The 19952-nt window shown below is 40.1% G+C and overlaps 1 protein-coding gene across 22 annotated transcripts in view; it reads left to right on the top strand.

Annotated features, from left to right (window-relative positions):
• The window catches only part of mybpc1 (myosin binding protein C1), a 36392-nt gene extending 17046 nt beyond the window's left edge, over positions 1–19346 (top strand). For 15 of the 22 annotated variants that reach the window (XM_035996107.1, XM_035996105.1, XM_035996106.1 and 12 more), the window contains 21 exons: positions 1959–2122; positions 2244–2376; positions 4807–4815; positions 5492–5616; positions 5751–5856; positions 7229–7395; positions 7517–7682; positions 7758–7864; positions 7975–8111; positions 8944–9103; positions 9221–9325; positions 9408–9596; positions 10179–10313; positions 11215–11382; positions 11596–11684; positions 11763–11958; positions 12495–12634; positions 12727–12886; positions 13206–13414; positions 13684–13870; positions 18490–19346. In XM_035996107.1, the coding sequence (XP_035852000.1) occupies positions 1959–2122; positions 2244–2376; positions 4807–4815; positions 5492–5616; positions 5751–5856; positions 7229–7395; positions 7517–7682; positions 7758–7864; positions 7975–8111; positions 8944–9103; positions 9221–9325; positions 9408–9596; positions 10179–10313; positions 11215–11382; positions 11596–11684; positions 11763–11958; positions 12495–12634; positions 12727–12886; positions 13206–13414; positions 13684–13870; positions 18490–18587 (2950 nt within the window). In that variant the 3' untranslated portion in view covers positions 18588–19346. Of the gene's footprint in view, positions 1–1958; positions 2123–2243; positions 2377–4806; positions 4816–5491; positions 5617–5750; positions 5857–7228; positions 7396–7516; positions 7683–7757; positions 7865–7974; positions 8112–8943; positions 9104–9220; positions 9326–9407; positions 9597–10178; positions 10314–11214; positions 11383–11595; positions 11685–11762; positions 11959–12494; positions 12635–12726; positions 12887–13205; positions 13415–13683; positions 13871–16300; positions 16340–18489 lie in introns of all 22 variants that reach the window. The other 7 variants (XM_035996104.1, XM_035996102.1, XM_031313654.2 and 4 more) reach the window with 5 other exon arrangements.
• Positions 19347–19952: the final 606 nt, after the last annotated feature.

Here is a 19952-nt window from a genome sequence, read left to right as displayed (position 1 = left end):
GTACTGTAATCCTGTAGAGTCCCCAGCATGACATGTAGCTCGAGGAATTGGACGAGCAAGAGTGTTGGCCTACTGTAGTATGGTAACACTTCATTTGAAGGCAACATTCCTAACCGCTCTATCAGCAATCAGTAATGATGGAAATGGGCCTTGCATCATAAACACTCTGAGGTGACAGCTTTTCATCGAGCCGTGAGTGAAACGCCACCTTTATGAGGCAGAGCGCGCCATTTTGGATCGTTAATGATGTGCTAGTGGGCCATGGAGAAATGATGCTGTAAAATAGTGTTATCTCTACATTGTCGTTTTATTTCAGTTTAGAAATACAAGGCAAATACCCCCATGTTTATTTCAGCTGTCTTCATAACTGCCTGAAAATAAACAGATGAGAATTACAAACGTAGAATGGAATAATGTTTGACGCTATTCACCTCCAATCTTTCAGACATTTGGGGAAATGTCTATGAAAGAAAGGGCTGTCTGAATGTTCTTTATGCAAACTAATGAATACCCTCATGTCGAGGCCAATGTGTTTATTAACTTGGATCTCACAAATCTAACATCTTTAATATCATTATTTAACCGTGTCGGATCATTTCTGAAGTGATCACTCAAACCAACAACAAACAAAGGGATGGGCCAGAGCAATATGAAAGACATTAAAATCAGCATTACAAATCTTTGTTGCAGGTTTCCCCTTCCTGCATGCTATATATCATGTTATTACACAAATGCATAGCATTAGAATAAGTGGTATGACAAAATGGAAACAAAACTCTCCTTTATTGATCTGTGTCTGCTCTTGTGTGTTAATTTAATCCTACAACACTGATAAAACCCTTGTTTCATCTCCCACACTTACTCTTGTGTCTTGTGTCCAAACTAAAAGAACCCAACTCAAATATCCTCCATAATTCAGCTCCCTCTTAATGTTTCCCCTTTATCCCTCAATGCATACTAGAAACCCTAAAAAGCCATTTTAAAATAATTATTGTGGATTCAATGAAAACCCTAAATGTTAGAATATTATATCATTAAGAAAATCTTCTAAGTGGCCATTTGTGTGGCACAGCGGCTGAGTGGAAGATCTTAAAATATCTCACATTTTGGCCATGTGTGTCCCTCTGGGTTCTCTGGATTCGTCCACCAGAAAAACACACACATTTGATAGATGTTAGAAATACTCCTGCCATTGCATTTAACCACATCACTGACCTCAGAACGATAGCTAGCCCCCGAGAGATAAATATTGGAAATGATCACCGGACCGAAAGGTTAACAGTAAAGGAAACCTGCTTTGAATTAAAGTCACTTTGTGATAGATGACGTGCTGATGACTTTCAAGATAGTATTTTGCATTTAATTCAGTAAATTATCATCGCAGAACTGTAAATAAGAAAAACTAAGTTATATTACACTAACCCACTTAACCACACCCATTTTCGGACTTTTTATTTAGATTTGTCTTCAGTGTTCCCCGTAGATTTCTTTTGTTTCTTTTTTTGTAATAACTTGGCATTTCCTCCCCTTTTTTCATAAATGAAAAAGATCTAATCAAACTATTTTAGGTTAGCTGGTAAGAAACTGTGCATTACACCTCACAAGAAGTCTTCCTTTCCTTCCTTCCTGATTTTGGATTCAAAGCAGATTAGAGAACACCTCTGTGTTTTGTGTTACAGTTAACATTTGACCCCAGAGCTGTTGTCAACACACAGGTAGACAGCTCACCATGCCCATCCCTTTGTGTGACATGTCCTGAGGAATGAAATAGGATAAGCAAACCATGGCAGGGCAGGAACCAAGTAAAATAAGCAGTGATGATAAAGCTTAAGGGATACCCTACCAATCCCTCAAAGATCCCTAATCTAGAGGTTAATGAGTAGTTCTTCAGGACATGTCGCAAACACCAGCCTATGACCCCTACCCTCACATCGTTCCCTCGTATCCGGCACCACTAGGGAGCCGAAACAGGATGACACTCCAGAGGTGGATGTGTGGGAGATCCTGAAGAACGCCCGTCCAGATCAGTACGAAAAGATTGCCTTCATGTACGGCATCACAGATCTGAGGGGTCTGCTGCGGAGGATGAAGAAGATCCCAAAAGAGGAGAAGAAAAGCGAAGGTAAATAAGTGTTTTCCAAATTTTGGATATGCTCCTGGGTGAATATCAGTCTTCATGTCTGGTTAAAAGGGAATCTCCATCTTGGTGTCTCCTTTGTGACCTTTGTTTCGTCTTTTCAAAGCTTTTGCAAAGAAGCTGGAACCAGCATATCAGGTGGATAAAGGTGGAAAGATCCGCTTGGTGGTCGATCTGGCCGACCCCACAGTTGAGCTGAAGTGGTACAAGAACGGACAGGAAATCAGACCCACTCCCAAGTATGTAATGACATTTTCTTCAGTCTATCTTCTCTGTCTTCTCCCCTTCAACACGGCACAAATGAAATGCATGTTTTTACCAATGGGTTTCATTTGGTGGCATTGCCCTTTTTCACCGGTTTTCTGATATTATGTGTTTCCGCATAATGTTCAGTCACCACTCAAAAGAACAATGGTTCACATGTTTTACACTACACAGATACATTCAGTCTTTGTCCTCTTTTCACTCATTTTCTTAAGTTTAAAAACATATGTGCCACAAAGACCTACATTTTTACAAATACCCACATAGAAATATATTAAAACCTAAAAGTGGCTTAATAAGACTGTTGTAACCTACGTCAACTCCATCTACAGCCCATTCTACTGTGAACCATTGCTAGTGAACGAATAACGTTCTCTCGACTCTAATGTGGCTCTAGGCAGTTTTCACACACAATCTCTCACACACATAGTAGGTACAGTAGGTATGGATTCACAAGGCTATATAAAAGGCCCCGAGCTACATTTGGGTGTAAATGCAGTGTATCATGTCTGTAAGCTGTTGTAGTTAATTGCTATTAACTACTGTATATGTCCTCCTCCGTACAGGAAAAAGGTGGTACCTTCTTCACAGGTCTTTAACCAAGTATGGCTTTGGAACAAAGTTAATACATACTAAATCACATACAGCAGTAAATGTTGATGATCATGTACTTTAACGAACCGATTACCACTGTAACCTTAACAACAACACTCCTATTATTATGTAGCCGTCATGATTTAGTTTTTGATAGGCCTATGAGCAATGGGTTTACACGTTTTGCAAATCTTTTTTTTAGTGCATCAGGTATTTATTAAATAAATGTGAAGACTTGGGTGTAACAATACTAGACAGAGTGAGTCAGAGTGAAATGTATTCTTGACCTTGGTAATAGTGGTTTGACAAAACTTTTGTCAAAGACAAATATTTATATATCCCTTCAGAAATTAATATATTCTTCAAACAGCCTAAACCTTTAAAACTGCTATAACTATTTTTTTACGACAATAACGTATGTACTAAAACTCGACTTTTTATCTTTCACTGCCTCCAAGTAGCCCAACAATCATCTGACGCAGGGTTTAAGGTCAAACGTGATAACATGTTTTTGTGCCTTCATTAAAGGTCCTATGACATGCTGCTTTTTGGATGCTTTTATATAGGCCGTAGTGGTCCCCTAATACTGTATCTGAAGTCTCTTTTATATAGACCTTAGTGGTCCCCTAATACTGTATCTGAAGTCTCTTTTATATAGACCTTAGTGGTCCCCTAATACTGTATCTGAAGTCTCTTTTATATAGGCCTTAGTGGTCCCCTAATACTGTATCTGAAGTCTCTTTTATATAGACCTTAGTGGTCCCCTAATACTGTATCTGAAGTCTCTTTTATATAGACCTTAGTGGTCCCCTGATACTGTATCTGAAGTCTCTTTCCCGAAATTCAGCCTTGGTGCAGAATTACAGCCACTAGAGCCAGTCCCACAATGAGCTTTCCTTAGGATGTGTCATTTCTGTGTCTGTAGCTTTAAATGCTATTGAGGAGGAGAGAGGGGGGGGCAAGGTGGAGGGTGGGGGTGTGTCCTTGACTAACTGCCATGCTTCGCTTGTTTGCAAGCCATGATGTCTCTCTCTTTCTCATGGGCCAAATTCTCTGGGTGGGCAAAGCAGAGAAAGGGGAGGTAACCTTGTTACTTATGACGTCATAAGGAGAAGATTCCAGATCGGTCCATCTGATCTTTCATTTTCTCAAAGGCAGAGCAGGATACCCAGGGCTCGGTTTACATCTATCGCCATTTCTAGCCACGGGGGGACCATAGGCAGGCTGGGGGAACTCATATTAATGTTAAAAAAAAACTCATAAAGTGAAATTTTCATGCCATGGGACCTTTAAATATTCCTGATCATATGTCTAAAAATTAAAAAATTCATAAATGTATATCTCATAATAGGGTAGCATATTACCCTTGCTGATAGGGCTAATAATAGGGTGTGATACAGAACTGAGAGACAATTATTCTGCGGCTAAAAGGGTTTGTTTAGAGAATCCTAGAATAGATGTTAGGATTACAGATAACTTTACATACATTAGATGAAACTTCTGTTCAAAGCCATGCAAAGTTAAAGCCATCTAGGAGGTTATTGCTGTTTTCTGGTTTTGGTCTACTCCTGTTGCATTTTCTCCAGGGCTCCCTGCTCCGAAGACCTATAAAAAAAACACTCTCTTTTGAAACTATTTGCCGACAACATAAACCCCTCCAGGCATGATGTTTCTCTGTCTTTGTTTGTCTATCTATCTATCTATCTATCTATCTGTGTGTCATATCATGATGCCCTTTCCTGTCTGCCATAATCACTTCCTGTACACTCTCTGTGATCCGGCCCCATTCTGGCTCCACTGCTGACCTTAAGTCAACGGAAGTAAGTCCATACGTCCAGTCTATACTCCCTTCTCCATGTCAGTGTTTTGGTGTGATCCCGCCCCTCTATCACCACTGACCCTTGGGTTTGTGAAGTGCACTTGTTGCATGTTGAGTATAATTATGATGTTGTATATTGTTTATTTTGTCAACACTGCTGTACATTTTGATTTTAAAAGGGGCTGTACTTGAAATACTGGAAAAAACAGTTGTTGCCTCCACACAGACCATTCCCCAATACGTGATACACCTGCTACACGGAGTACAGCCACTTACTCAATGACTGCACACAGCCCTTTTGCAATGAGCACAATGCAACTTTGACTGTCAGCAACTTTTAACTGCCAATATTTCTACAATGGCCACATGCACTAAGATGCATGCGCGGCTGGACAAAACAACGAACAGAGAAGCTGGGACTACAATACACACAGAGGGAGTGTGACTTCAGTCTCTGCTCAGGACGTCACTATATTTATACACAGCAAATATTTGTTTGGTGCTGTTCCGAATGTCGAGTACAGCCCCTTTATAAATGATTTTTGGTTTCTGTTGCAAACTTTATCTTTATTTTAGTTAATATCTTGGAATAACATCCATTCTTATCTTAGGACTACTGTATATTGGCACAATTTCTGCTGCTGACCAGTGAAGTGACTAATGGACTTCCTGTTTAGGTATATTTTTGAGCATAAAGGCACACAAAGGATAATGGTCATCAACAACTGCAGCATGAATGATGACGCAGCTTATTCTGTAGCTGCGGGAGACGAGAAATGTGCCACAGAGCTGTTTGTCAAAGGTATCTTGATTACCTGTTTACCTTTATTTAAGTAAATAAAGAACTGTATATGACATATGATATACTGCAGATGTGTTAGTGTGCCAATCAGTAAGAAACTTGTTCAGTGTTTTTCTTCCTTTCGTGTCTTATAGAGTTGCCAGTTAAGATAGTTAAAGGTATTGAGGCGGTGAAGACCACGGTGAATGAGAGGATTGAGCTGGAGTGCGAGGTGTCAGAGGAAGGTGCTCAAGTCAAATGGTAAGACTCATTTAAAGATTCAATGTGTCGCAAAATTACATATCAAACTTAACCTAGACTGGCAGAATAAAAGAAGGGGGCACTGGTTTCTACATTACCACTAACAATGCCACCACAGATTTGACAGTTGATCAAATCTGAAGATAGTTTAGAAAGACAGTAGCTCCCAAGACGGCGGCCGCCTGTATACGAGAACACGACTGTCTTTATAATCTCTCTTTTTAATAAACTGTCTGTACACTTACAAAGTTCTCAATGTTTCGGTTAACATTTAGGGACCCTCATTATGCTACCGTTGAAGTGTGGTGATATTTTGAGCCTTTTTAGTGGTATAAATAGCGATTTGTTTTTACTTTCTCTGTGCCCCGAATACTAGCGTTGTAAGCTAATCAGCGGTCCGCGCTAGCTTGTTTCAAGCTACAAACACATTCGATTAGCATGAAAACATTTCCCAGAGAACGATTGAGTGGGTACACGTTATTAACCGCTAGGTTTGTTTTGCGCCGGAATTGTCCTTTAAGTTAAGCTTTATTTTGCAGGTTCGTAAATTCCAAATAATTTCCTAGGATGTTTCCTGTGTAATTTGGTGCTCATAATAAGTAAAATCATAAATTAGTTGATTTCAGTTAACTGTGTAACCTAGAGATTTCTTTAGTCAGTGCACTGCAGGTCAAATGAGCATAATGTTGTTTTTCTTAAACTTTGTCCACAGGCAAGCATACAATTCAACATATTCAGTATGAGGAATGAAGTTTCCAATAATAAATGACGAATGAATCAATATTTGCTTGGGCTTAAACTGTGCTGTTCTTTTAAGGAAGTCCTTCTGGGAATCAACAACTGCTGATGAACTCAAAACAACTCACTAAACTCTGATAATTAGGAATTTGTCTCTATTTTCTCTCTACTGCAATTAGTACCAAATTAAAAAGTTCTTTGCAGGAAACGCTCATGAAATGATTGGGAAATAATGAACCCATAAGATAAAGATTTACATATGATCCTGACGAGAGTTAGTGTGACACACAGTGACTATATGTAACATTTAAATGTTTTTGAAACTGTGTAATTTTTCATCTGATGATCATAAATGACCTGTAACAGCAAACGAGACTTGAAAAGAACGCTATTTTAACATAGTTTTTATTAATGCCTCTGCCCGGGTCTGATTTTTCCCGCGTAGAATACTAATGTCCAAAGCGGCCGCTAGAATCAACACAAACTGAAAGTTACATATAGCCACTTTAATGTAACACTGTTAATGTAACAATGAGACATTCACATCTATGTTTAGCTGCTCATTTATCCATGAAGTGTGTATGTACGTGTATGTGTGTATGTGACTAATTTCAAATGCTTCTTCCTCCTTCAGGATGAAGAACGGTGTTGAGGTTCCAACAGGAGTGCGCTCCAGATACCGAGTTAAGTGTGAAGGAACAAAACACTTCTTGGTGATTGATGATGCCTCCAGGGAGGACACTGGGACATACTCAGTCATGGCTACCGGTGGCACATCTGAGGCTCGCATACAGGTTGACTGTATGTAGTATCCTGGCCTTTTTCTTTTCTTTTTCGGCCTTTTTCTGTTATTTTGCATGCTCTTCAAAGGAATCAGTATTCATTATATTCTGTTCTATACCTTTCTCATATGTTTAATTAGTGAAACCGCTAAAGGTGCACCAGGACCTGCAGGATACGACTGTGATGCTGGGTCAACCCATCAAGCTGCTATGTGAGATTTCCCCCGGCAATGTCCCAGGTCGTTGGTACAGGAATGGACAGCTGGTCCAGCCCAATGACCGCATCAACATCATACACAGAAATAAGTATGTAACCTCTGTTAAGCTCTGTTCAATCAAAACCAATTCCACACAAATGCTAATGTCATTTTGGTTTTCCAGGGTCCATCGTCTTGAAATTGCCAGCAGCTCCCTTCATGATGCAGGAGATTACACTTTTGTACCTGAGGGATATTCACAGAGCCTCTCTGCGAAACTTCACATCATTGGTACACAACCTATTATTTACTGGACTGGACAATGTTGTATCTTGACATCATACAGAAAAAAAACACCTTAACGTAATTTTTTTATTAAGGTGTGATTTAATTTTCTGTAGACCCACCAAGGGTGCACTTGGACAGCATGAACTTCCCAGACAACACGGTGACAATTGTGGCAGGAAACAAACTTCGCTTGGAGATCCCCATCAGTGGAGAACCAGCACCCAGGGTGGTGTGGATGAAGGGGGAAAGGGTGAGCTTCAATCTTTTTAGCCTGAAACTCTTTTAAAGCATAAGTCTGGTCAACAATTCCCAGGAAAAGACTAAAACCAAAGAACTTCCCCAATTCCCTATCCTATCTCTGGTAATCAAACCCATTGGGTCCTACTAAAGACAGAAATCTTTAAAAACTGATCACAGATATGCACTTTCATTTTTTAAAGAATGGCTCAGTAATTTCTTAACACAGCTGCACACTGTAGATCAAAAGTTACTTAACAGGAATAAACAGTGCATTTGTTGGGGACTATTTCCAGCCGCAGATTAATACGCACTTGCTGCTCTATTGAGTATTTCCAGCAGGACGGTGTATGTATACTCAAAATAAACCACAGGGGCCTTGTTCACAGTATTGAAGGAAAATGTGAGGCTCTATGAAACAGAGGAATAAGATATACAGGGCTTTCCCTGCCTGCTTGGGCGCACAGAGCTAGTAACAACTTTAGCACAGGATCACCAACTTAAGATGGGCTAGCTTTAAGGTGGACCAGCTATTTTCATTTTAGTGACAAGCCACTCCAAGTTTTGTTTTAATGATCTCTCCCTTGCTGCAACTGACAACCGCTAAGCTTTATGCAATTAATTGGGCAATGACATCACCAATATGCAAATGATGTAATTTGCACCGAGGGAAAACCCTGACATATCAGGCTTTGGAAACACAGTGGGATAAATTCATTGTTGGCTTTTGGTATTTTCATGGGATTTGTTGACAATAACAAAAATATAGAATATTCCCAGCTTTAAAATGTTTCCTTTACCTTCAAGGCTTTCATATAATTTTTATATGGTCTTGTTTGTTTAAGGTGATTCTGGAGTCGGGCCAACGTGTCCGAGCTGAAACGTACGGCGACCAGACCAGCCTGACAATTGAGGTCACAGAGCGGGAGGACACGGGCAACTACAAGATAGTCCTGCAGAATGAGGCTGGTGAAGCCACAGCCAGCGTCAAAATCAAGGTTGTAGGTAAGTAATCACAAAGCACTTAGGCAAGGCAGCTTTTTTTATTTTACTTAAATTCAAAAGACCATGTGGAAATAATTTGTTTATTGAATCCTTAATATGGCTTTGTGTTGTCTGCAGACATCCCTGACCCTCCAGAGGCTCCCTTGGTCCCAGTGGTGGGAGGTGATTGGTGCTCCATGACATGGGAACCACCAAAATATGATGGAAGTTCACCAATATTAGGTAAACATTGCATGTTACTTATTACGCGGCTGTAATGTAAGTGTTGGTGGTTAAATGACGAGTGTCTGACCGTCCTCTAAAGGCTACTTCGTCGAGAGAAAAAAGAAACAAAGCTCCAGATGGATGAGACTGAACTTTGACCTGATCAAAGAAACATCGTTCGAACCCAAGAAGATGATTGAAGGAGTGCCATATGAAGTGCGGATCTTTGCAGTCAATGCCATTGGTGTGTCCAAGCCCAGTGAACCATCCAAAGCCTTTACTCCCCTTGGTGAGCAGCCCAAATGTCTCCATGAATATCCACTTAGCAGTATAAACACTTGCCTTTGAGCTGTTACTGCCAATAATCTGTCCAGGAAAGTATTACAAGAGGCTTCAGATTCTCTAACAACCGTTTCACAATAATGGAGGAAATTTCAAAGAGTAGGCCAGTGATAGTGCATGTGTGATCTGCCCTTGGTACCCTGACGACGCAGCTGTTCCTCCCCATACCTCACCAGCCCAAGCATTCTGGCTGTGACCTCCACTGGACATGCAGGAGCTTTAGAAGATATTAAATATGTCTTTATAATGGCTGCCAAATCATCTGTGGATTAGCGGTTTAGGAGATCAGGTCTGTCAGAGGCTTCAATAGGAGTTAAATATGATTCTGAATACAAGAATAGATGGAAAGAGCAGGGACTAATGAGATCTGACATGCAGATTGATAGCATACCAGCAAGAGAGAGAGGCGCCTTGCTCACGTCTTCATGACTTGCCAAAATGGATTTTTACCCATACCCATTGTTGGAAAACAAAAGAGGAAATGGTAGCAATTACTCTTCTGATCTCCAAAACCTTTATCTCCACTCAGCTGTGACCAGTGAGCCCACCATGCTGGTCGTGGACGATGTGACAGACACCACAGTGACTGTGAAGTGGCGTCCTCCTGAAACCATCGGAGCTGCCGGTCTGGACGGATACTTAGTGGAGTACTGCATAGAAGGAAGTAAGACAAACTCAAATCTTCTAAAGACAAACTGTGTCACATTTGGGTTGTTCCAGATGAAAGTTGACAATTATGAGAGAAACGTGGTGAAACCTTTTGCTGTCAATCCAAACTATTGGTCCTACATCACACTGTGAAACACGTCCACAAACAGCTGATTTAGTGCTTTTGCACCAGAACATAGCCTGCATTCAAATTGTAAAATGTGGTCCAATCACGTCTAAAGACAAAAGTCTTTATAGCTATTATAGCTTTATAGCTAACTGCCACACTGGAATGCAGGGTGAAAAATCTGCCATGATAGAGCAGGGTGAGACACAATAATCATTGGCAAATTGTTGGACACAACCCCCGAAATATTCATGTTGGAAAGGTATTGAGAAAGGGGGTTTCATAAAACTTTTGACCATCTGTAAAGTACTCCGGTTGAAGTATACTGGCACCTTTAGGACTTAATTCTCACAATGCAACGACTGCTACGAACCATACGGCATTAAATGACACAAAATACACTGGCCAGTGCAACATCGTGAGAGCCCATAGATAGATAGATTTACACATAAATACCAAATTGCCTTGAATCTATCATGCTGCTTACATAATATATGCCATGTATTTATCATGCTGCCTACATAGTATATATAAAATATGTATCATATATAAAATTTACATTGTAGTGCTACAAATTACCAGGCATTCATGGCACAATCTGAAATGCCTCATCATACAGTCTGTATCAGATTGTAAACAAGATTTTATTACACCCATTTTGCACAGTGTGACATCCCATGAACTTGTATCACCGCTGTCACATATTTTTGTAGGGGCTTTACATTGTTCATGTTTGTCATAGCCCACCAAAATTTCAGTGAAGGCTGTTAACAAATTGTTTTTCTTACAGCTGATGATTGGATAGTATCCAACACGGAAGTAACAGAGAAGACCAGGTACACCATCACTGGGCTGACTCCAGGGTGTAAAATCTTAGTTCGAGTCAAAGCCCTAAATGCTGCCGGAGCCAGCACTCCACGGACCCTTCAGCACTCTATCCTGGTCAAAGAGGTTATTGGTGAGCTCGGAAAAATGCTGTGAACCTCTGAACTGCTGTTGTATGAGCTTGTGCTCTACTAATACATTTGAACACACACCTTTCTGCTGTTACATGACTTAAACGTTGACTGTTTTGAAGGAAAAGATTGAAACACACTTAGATATTTACTTAATTAAAGCATATCTAGAATAATTCCTACATCACACCCCTTATGGTCTGTTTCCTCCTCAGAACCACCCAAGATCCGCGTCCCCCGACACTTGAAGCAGACATACACTCGCAGAGTTGGAGAAGCAGTCAACCTTGTAGTGCCATTTATGGTATAGCAAACCTCCCAATCGATCAATATTCGCTGTATCTCTCAGCAGAATAATAAACTCTGTGTGTGATGTCTGCAGGGCAAACCCAGGCCAAAGGTCACCTGGCTGAAAGAGGGCAAGACCATAGAGCCTACCGACGTCAGCATCCGCAACACAGATTGTGACAGCATCATCTTTATCCGTAAAGCAGAACGCAGCCACTCTGGAAAGTACGAGATGAATGTGCAGGTTGAAAACCATGTGGACACTGCCATTCTTGACATACAAATCGTGGGTGAGTGAACGAATACCAGCTATTACAGGGTAACTGCGGGCTATCAGGAGACATTACACACTTATAAACTACAAGTGGAATTGTTGCAACTGTGGATTGTGGGCGTAGAAGGCTGTAGCGAACACTATCCCTACTGACAGCCACAGTAGCTACTGTAGGACGCTCATCATCTCATAGCTTATATCACTTTTAATTAGTTAATCTATCCATCCATTTTATGTCATTATTACAGGTCCAAGTCGCATTAATTTAATTAATTATATAATTAGGAATTATTGTTATATGCTGCTGGGTTTTTCTGCCGTTTCCATAATTTAATACTTTGGACGGTATGCTCATCAAAAAGGGATTCAATTGAAATCTATCTGGTATAACAGGTCTTTAAGGTCTTAAAAGTCCTAAATGTAACTTGGTGAACCCTGCAGCAACCCAGTCTTAAACAAAGTTACCATTCTACTAACATTATTATTACTACTACGACCTAAAATGATAATAGGGCCACAGTGTATGCTCACATTTTTTCCTCTGATTGTTAGACCTACCTGGGCCTCCTGTGTGTGTGACGATTGAAGATGTTTGGGGAGGAAATGTGGCTCTGGTCTGGACTCCTCCAAAAGACAACGGCAACGCTCCCATAACAGGCTATACCATTCAAAAAGCAGACAAGAAGACAATGGTAGAAGATCAATTTTACAAAATATACAAAACTGAAATTGCAAATGACGTGTATTTGATATTTACATTGGCATCCTTCGGTCTGCTTTACAGGAATGGTTCACATGCATTGAGCACTACCATCGCACCTGCATCACAATCACAGAGCTGGTGGTAGGGAACGAGTACTTCTTCAGGATCTTCGCGGAGAACATGTGTGGCCTCAGCGAAACTGCCACCCAAACCAAAAAAAGCGCCCTCATCGTCAAAGAAGGTAACACTGACTGTCATATAAGCAAATGTGAATGGTTACTAATCATTTCTGGTGGGGGGGGAAATGCTTCCAAAGTCAGAACCAAATCACATGTATTTCATGTATGGAAAATGTCAATAGTTGTTGCTTCTTTTGCTGACTATTTTTTTCACAGCGGTTATCTGAAAGGTACTGTCAGTGATGTTTTCCACCCTAAAGTGAGCCTGAATTTATTTACAGCTTCACTTTAAAAAACTATGACTGACAGGCCCTTTAACAGTGGTGTTGTAGACTCAGCCGATGATAAATAAAAAAATATTGTCTTACCCTCATCACTTAGGGAATTTCCCACATGATACCGCTCAGCGCCAGTATCATGCACAACCCCATTCCTTTACCCTTACCCCAACAGGCTTGCAGATAAAAACGCACGATTACAATGACCACGACTTCAAGGAGGCGCCAAAGTTCACGCAGCCGCTGATCAACACTTTTGCCATCGCCGGCTACAACGCTACTCTCAACTGTAGTGTCCGTGCCAACCCAAAGGTAGGTGGGAGAACCACAGGTTAAAGTAGTGTACAAATAGATTACACATTACACTCAGGTAAATATACAAGCTCATCATGTTGTATTATAGCACAGATTCTCGTTCTAGTGTGCCAAAAAAAAAATATATATAAAAAAAGTATTATATTTGTAACTTTTAGAGGATGGGTCCAGTTCATTTTCAACTTGGATCTATCAATTTGTTGTGGTTTGGGCTGTCATTCCTATTGGTAATGATACTATTGTACGTTTCTGTTGTCTGAATGCAGGCCAAAGTGATCTGGATGAAGAATAAGATCGCCATCCTCGACGACCCGCGCTACCGCATGTTTAGTAACCAGGGAGTATGTACTCTGGAGATCAGGAAGCCCAGCCCCTATGATGGCGGCATGTACTCCTGCAAGGCCATCAACGACCTGGGAGAGGCCCAAGTGGAATGCAAGCTGGAGGTCAAAGGTCAGTGTGGACCAAGAGGGGAGCTCAGTTTGCCTCCCTGGGTACGTGTCTGTATCAGAGTCTAGTTTCTCAAAGCCTTTTGCCTTTCTAATTTTATTTCTTAATTGCTACTGCCTCTGAGCAGTGCCTCTGCTGAAAATAAATTCAAGAATCTTTCTTTCTTTCTCTAAAAAATACAAACAAATGAATCATTTTTAACCATATGGTCACTCTTTAACGAGTATAAAGAAGGTGGCTTTGGGAAACCAACTCCGTACCGTAGTGTTTGAACTGTGTGTTGCAGTCTACCAAAGGGCTGACCACGTAGGCGGTGGACATGTAAGTATCTGGATTGGGTTGCACCAGCTCTTCGTTAATTCATGGCTATGGTTGTGTGTAAAGTCCTTTTGAAGTTCTTAGAAACTGTAAGCTAGTTTCTGGCGATTTACTAAATCGGGTTGCACCATTAAAACTTAAAGAATGTCTTAGCTAGTAGAGCCATTAGTAATGTGTAAATGGTTGCTAGGAAACATCTGTAGCGCCATGCAATCTAAAGTCACTAAAGCATCACAAGCTGTAACATAACAAATGCCGAAAATAACAGTTTTAGGAGGCCAATCAATATATTAAACTTACCTGACAATCATTAGTAAATGTAGGTTTAACATTATTCATATATGCATTGATGTAGAAATATGTGTGTCAGAGTTAGAAGCATTCATTTTGTTTAAAGTGCGGGCAGGAGATCTAAGTTAGCTTACGTTATTTGGTCATTTAGACTTAATTAGCATAATATTTTGAAATTTAAGGTGTAGTTCTTGTAAAATGTAATTCAAAAGTATTTAAATCAAATGTCGGGTCATGTGTCGCCCATATTATCTCCTGACAGTTACACCTGGCATAAGAACTAGTTTGTGTGGTGCAACCTGTTTTAATTTAGTGATGGCCAATCTCCACTTAGTAATCGCTGTTTGAACTTGTGAACAGTTGGTGCAACCAGCTCCTGGACACCATTTTCAAAATAGAGACAAATAATGACATATTAATAATCCGTTCATTTGTGTGCAATGCACATAATATCTGGCCAGACACTTTCCCATCACCACCACATGTAGAGGTTTATCCCCTGTGTTGTCACACAATTCAGTCCAGTCCATCCAGTCATCTTGTTCATCATCACAACACACAGTCTGTCACCAGTCACACCTCAGTAGCCATAACATAAAGAGCTGTAACGTTTTTGTGTTGTCCTAGGCCTAGTCCACACGTACACGGGTATTTTTAAAAACTTAGCTTTTTCTATGCGTTTTGGCCTTTCGTCCACACACAAGCGGCATTTTAGGTCACTGTAAACAGAGCTTTTGGTACAGTAAACTCCAGCCAGGGTGAAGACTTATAGAAACACTGTAACTTCGGAGTGTGCGCCCAACACATTCTCACTCCCATCGTTTGGTCAGGTCCCTTTGGTGTTGTTATTGATGCTAAAAGTCTCCTTTAGCGTCAGATCTAAACATGCTTTATCTAAACGTGCTGGGTCAGGACTATTGTTGTCGCTTTTGATGCAGTTAGGTTTAGGGAAAGATCGTGGGGGGCTTATAAAAGTTCAATAAAATAAAATAATAAAAGTTTACGTGACACGCGGGAGAAAAACAGGACAGTTGGGTTTAGGAAAAACAAAACACGACAGTTGGGACACGAACCCCGGGTTCCGGGGTGAAAGTCCTGTGTTGTTTGACCCATCCACCACCCCAACCACTCTGCTTGCGTCGTATCTGACGCTGACAGCCAATGACCAAGCGTCCGTATTTTACGAGTTGGGAGTGAGAACGGGTTGGTGCGCCCGTATCTCATTTGTGAGGCGTCACAAATTAGGCAAGAAGTGGCCAAACCAGTGCTAGTATTAGGCTTGCTAACATGACTTTAACATGTTTACACATGAATGTACAGTTACTTTTCCATTCTATACATAATCCAACGCTGTCACGACACAGACCCCGCCGCCAACATGGCCGGTGTTGGACGAGACCGTCGGACTTGTAGGTGGTGGTTAGTCTTCTGGCAACACCTTTTTTTCAGGCTTCTGATTGGCCAACATCTTCTTCTTCTTTGCGCGACTGGGGTTATGTCGCCGCCTGTTGGCTTGGCATGCTCGTCGTGACACCGCTGCAATTATGTTTTTTGCGTTTTGGCGTTGATGGAAACTTTTCTAAACAGTGCATGCATGGACGGGATTTTTAGAACGAATGAGGAAAAACCCAGTTTTTAAAAATACCTGTGTACGTGTGGACTAGGCCTAAAACTATTCTGCCCAGATTCCAGTGATCCCTTTATGCCACACAGTTAACTCCTCATATAAAAGAGTTCAGTAATAACTCAACAGTATTCCCTGGTGCACACATATAACTCCATGTAAACATTTTGTTAACCCCTCTTCTCTTCTCTCTCCCCCAGTCCAAACTCAAGAATTGTGAATTTATGTTCTCATATAAGGTAAGCTTTCATATGGTTTTGGCATATGAAGCTTATGTCATTCATTATGCATCTGTCAGCCAGCCTGTAACATTGCTTATCTTGGTCGGTGGGACTGTAGCAGCTTTTCATTCCCATGAAAGCAGGACCCAGAAATCAGGCATTAATGAAACAAGGTTTGCATGACAACTTTTTGCCAAATTATTCCCCAGTTGTGCTTTGCTGGCTGAATTTAACAGCCCTGTTTTGAATATTTTAATTGATTGCCATAGTCGTTGGTGTGAAATGGAGTGAATTCAAAGACCTCTCATGTATTGTGTGCCACAAACAAGGTGAGTAAAACTTTTGGAAACTTGCTAACATTTGCAGAGAAATTCAGAGCTGGGACTCTTGGGTTTCATGTACTGTTGACTTGACATCTACATAGCTTTTTTTTCTGCTGTTAAATAACATCATACAGGATCCAAACAAAGCATACTAACACTGGGTATTCCACGTTCTGTTTGGAACTGAGTGATGAGATGTGTATGACAGTGCAGTCCCTCTTGTATTCCTTAGCTTACAGTGATGGAAAGTATTGGTAATTAAAGGACTATTTTGACATTTTGGGTAAGTAGGCTTCTTTGCTTTCTTGCAGAGAGAAGAGAAAATTGATACCACTCTTGTGTCTGTCCATTAGACATGCAGCTACAGCCAATTAGCTTAGCTTAGCACAAAGACTGGAAAAGGGAGAGCAGTTAGCCTGGCTCAGTCCAAAGGTATCAAAATCCACCTACCAGCACCCTTTAAAACTCAATGATTAACACAAATGTCTATTTAATCCATACGAAAGCCAAAAACACACTGAAGTTTTATGAGTGGTTAAATGTCGGACTATCTCTTGGCTGGGCACAGTAACTTCCCGCTGTCTTGTTGCCACGAGGTTGCTAGGCAACTAGAGGAAAATCCTAGAAGTTACAATAGAAAGCGAATAGGCGTATTTCAAAAAAATCTCTAACTATTCCTTTAAGTAAGTTTTGAGTATTTCTGCTTCATGCATCTTCAAACTTATACTCGTACTTATAACTCTATTACATTTCAGAGTTATTGTGCTTATTTTTGTTTTGTATATTTTTTACTGTTGGACGTTTATCTGACTGATATAGTAGTTACTATACAGATTAATTAATTTATGTATATGTTATGTTATATTCTTGTGGCTAACGTTATGAGCGCCAGCTTCAAGGTTATGATATGTTGGGTAGTATGATTCCCACTTTGTTACAAACTGGCTAGTCTATATCCACAACGTTCCACTTCTGGGACTGCTCCAGTGCTGCCGGAAATTCTGCCGGATGTCACTCTTTTTGGCCGGATGTCCGTTACCTTCCGCTTTCTTTGTGATGTAAATTTAAACTCAAGTCGATTTATGAGGACTATGGTTAACTACTCCTCAGATCTCTGCAGGTTAAATCCAGACAGCTAGCTAGACTATCTGTCCAATCTGAGTTTTCTGTTGCACGACTAAAACAACTTTTGAACGTACACATGTTCCACCAAAACAAGTTATATGGGGCCGGGGGAGAAGGCTCTCTCCAGTATTTTGAATTTGGACTGCAGCAACCATTTTAAACTCTAGCTGTCAGTATTACAAATTGGACCTTTAAAGTAAACACTTTAAATTAATTTTGGTACTTTTAAGTACATTTTGCTTATAATACTCCTGTACTTTTACTTAAGTAAAAACTTGAATTAATGAGTAAATTTTCACTGTAGTATTGATTATTTACTTAAGTAAAGGATCTCAGTAATTCCACCACTGTTAGTATATTGTGGATGACTAAAGACAGTGTCTGCTTCATTAATCTGGAATTTTATAGAGATGTTTGACCTGCATTTTATTTCAGTGGTATCAACTATGCTTCTGGTTCTGCATGCCTGAGCAGAGGCACAGATTTACAAACTGAGTATATGAGCTATTCTGACAATTTGTCTTCTCTCCTCTCACTCTTTACCCAGTGTTGTGAACTTCTTTGCATTCTGTTTGTTCTGCTTGGTCAGCTTCTTGCTCTTTTCTCCTCTTGTGCTTTTTCGTCTTCTTCTTGTTCATCCTCTCTCTGTTTTTCACTCTCCACATCTACCTCTGTCCCTCCCAAGAATATTATAAGAGAGTTTTTCCTCTCCTCCCTCAGGAGGCTTCACCTTCTGTGAACTCATGCAACGAGGAGTGCCACTACACCTGATTGACAAGTACTTGAACGAGACGAAGATTGTCGAGCAGGAGAAGTAAAATCGGACAGAGTGCAATGAGACACTTTAGCTTTGCAGACATATGCCGCCAGTAGTGATCCTCTCATCTCACCTACTGAGGTCAGCGGCCTGAAGGTTGGATGGATGGCGAGACAGGTGGAGGAGTGTGGGGGAGGGTGTACTGGTCTGTGGTGTCGCATGCTGTGTGCAGATTTGGAGATAGTTACCATAAAAATAAACCAGCTCACTTCTTTGTCACCCTCTTGTGTTCAAAAGACTCGGTTTCAGCTCAGATGCATGCCAGCAGTGTTTTGGTTCAAGCTTTGTTAAGTACATGTAGTGCGTAAAAAAACACATATATAGCCCAGTGACACACTTACAGTATTCACATGTTGATTCTTGTTGGGAGTGTCTGTTGAAGGTGATAATTTATTTCCAGGGTCTGAAAGACAAGAAAATGGAATGTATAAAGAATGGTTTGGCGTTAGTGCATTGTGTCAGAACTTCTATATGGCAAGAAAAATGAAAATAGAGTAATGTTGGATAAATGAATGTGCAGACCTAATTCATAATTATGATTCACATTAATATTTGTTCATTTCACTTTTTCTGTGTAGGTCATTTATGTTTAATAAGTGAGAAAATGTAGAGGTTTACACTCCATATTCTGCGTGACACATTATGTTTTTGGATTCATATTGGACTTGATGCTTGATTGATGCTCAGTCATGTGCGCATGCCTTTACCTTTGTAATTATGACCCATGGATTACAATAAAAAAAAAAAAATTTAAAATGTGTTTTTGCTTTGAGTACTCTTTTTGTTTGGATTATAAGAGTATGACTATCTGTCTACAAAAGAAGAAGAATTGAAGCTTGCAAAGAGAGATTCATTCTTGTGGAAAATTACCTGACAGATTTTTCATGATGTACCAAAACATGGACTTTTGATAAGAGTATAACCTAAATTTGTAAATGTTACAATGCACAGGAAATGTTACATGCACAGAACCATAATTGTAATTTTAGGCAAACTGGTTCCCAAATATGTATCTTTATAATTTCAAAAATAGGCTAAGCTAGTAGTTTAGGACATATTGGACACTGAATTTGACAATGGCTATACCATATTAAATTCCACTTAACTTTAAATGTATGCAAAATATACTACATAAATCAATATATATATTTTAATAATAATAGCCTTAATAAATAAAATAAACAGAAATACTGATTCTAGTAGACTATATTTAGACTTACATTTTATGTATTTCCAGCCAATAAAGAAAGAAATTGAGGAATCCGTATCCACCGAATTAGAACAAGGAGTGTGGATTTAGAATGTAAATGTCATGGATGTATTTAAAAAAAAAAAAATGCACATAAAATATTTCAGCTTAACAAAA

The sequence above is a fragment of the Sander lucioperca genome, chromosome 20, assembly GCF_008315115.2.
Source record: "Sander lucioperca isolate FBNREF2018 chromosome 20, SLUC_FBN_1.2, whole genome shotgun sequence".
In the NCBI taxonomy this organism is placed as follows: Eukaryota; Metazoa; Chordata; class Actinopteri; order Perciformes; family Percidae; genus Sander; species Sander lucioperca.
This window is presented reverse-complemented; position numbering and strand designations above follow the sequence as displayed.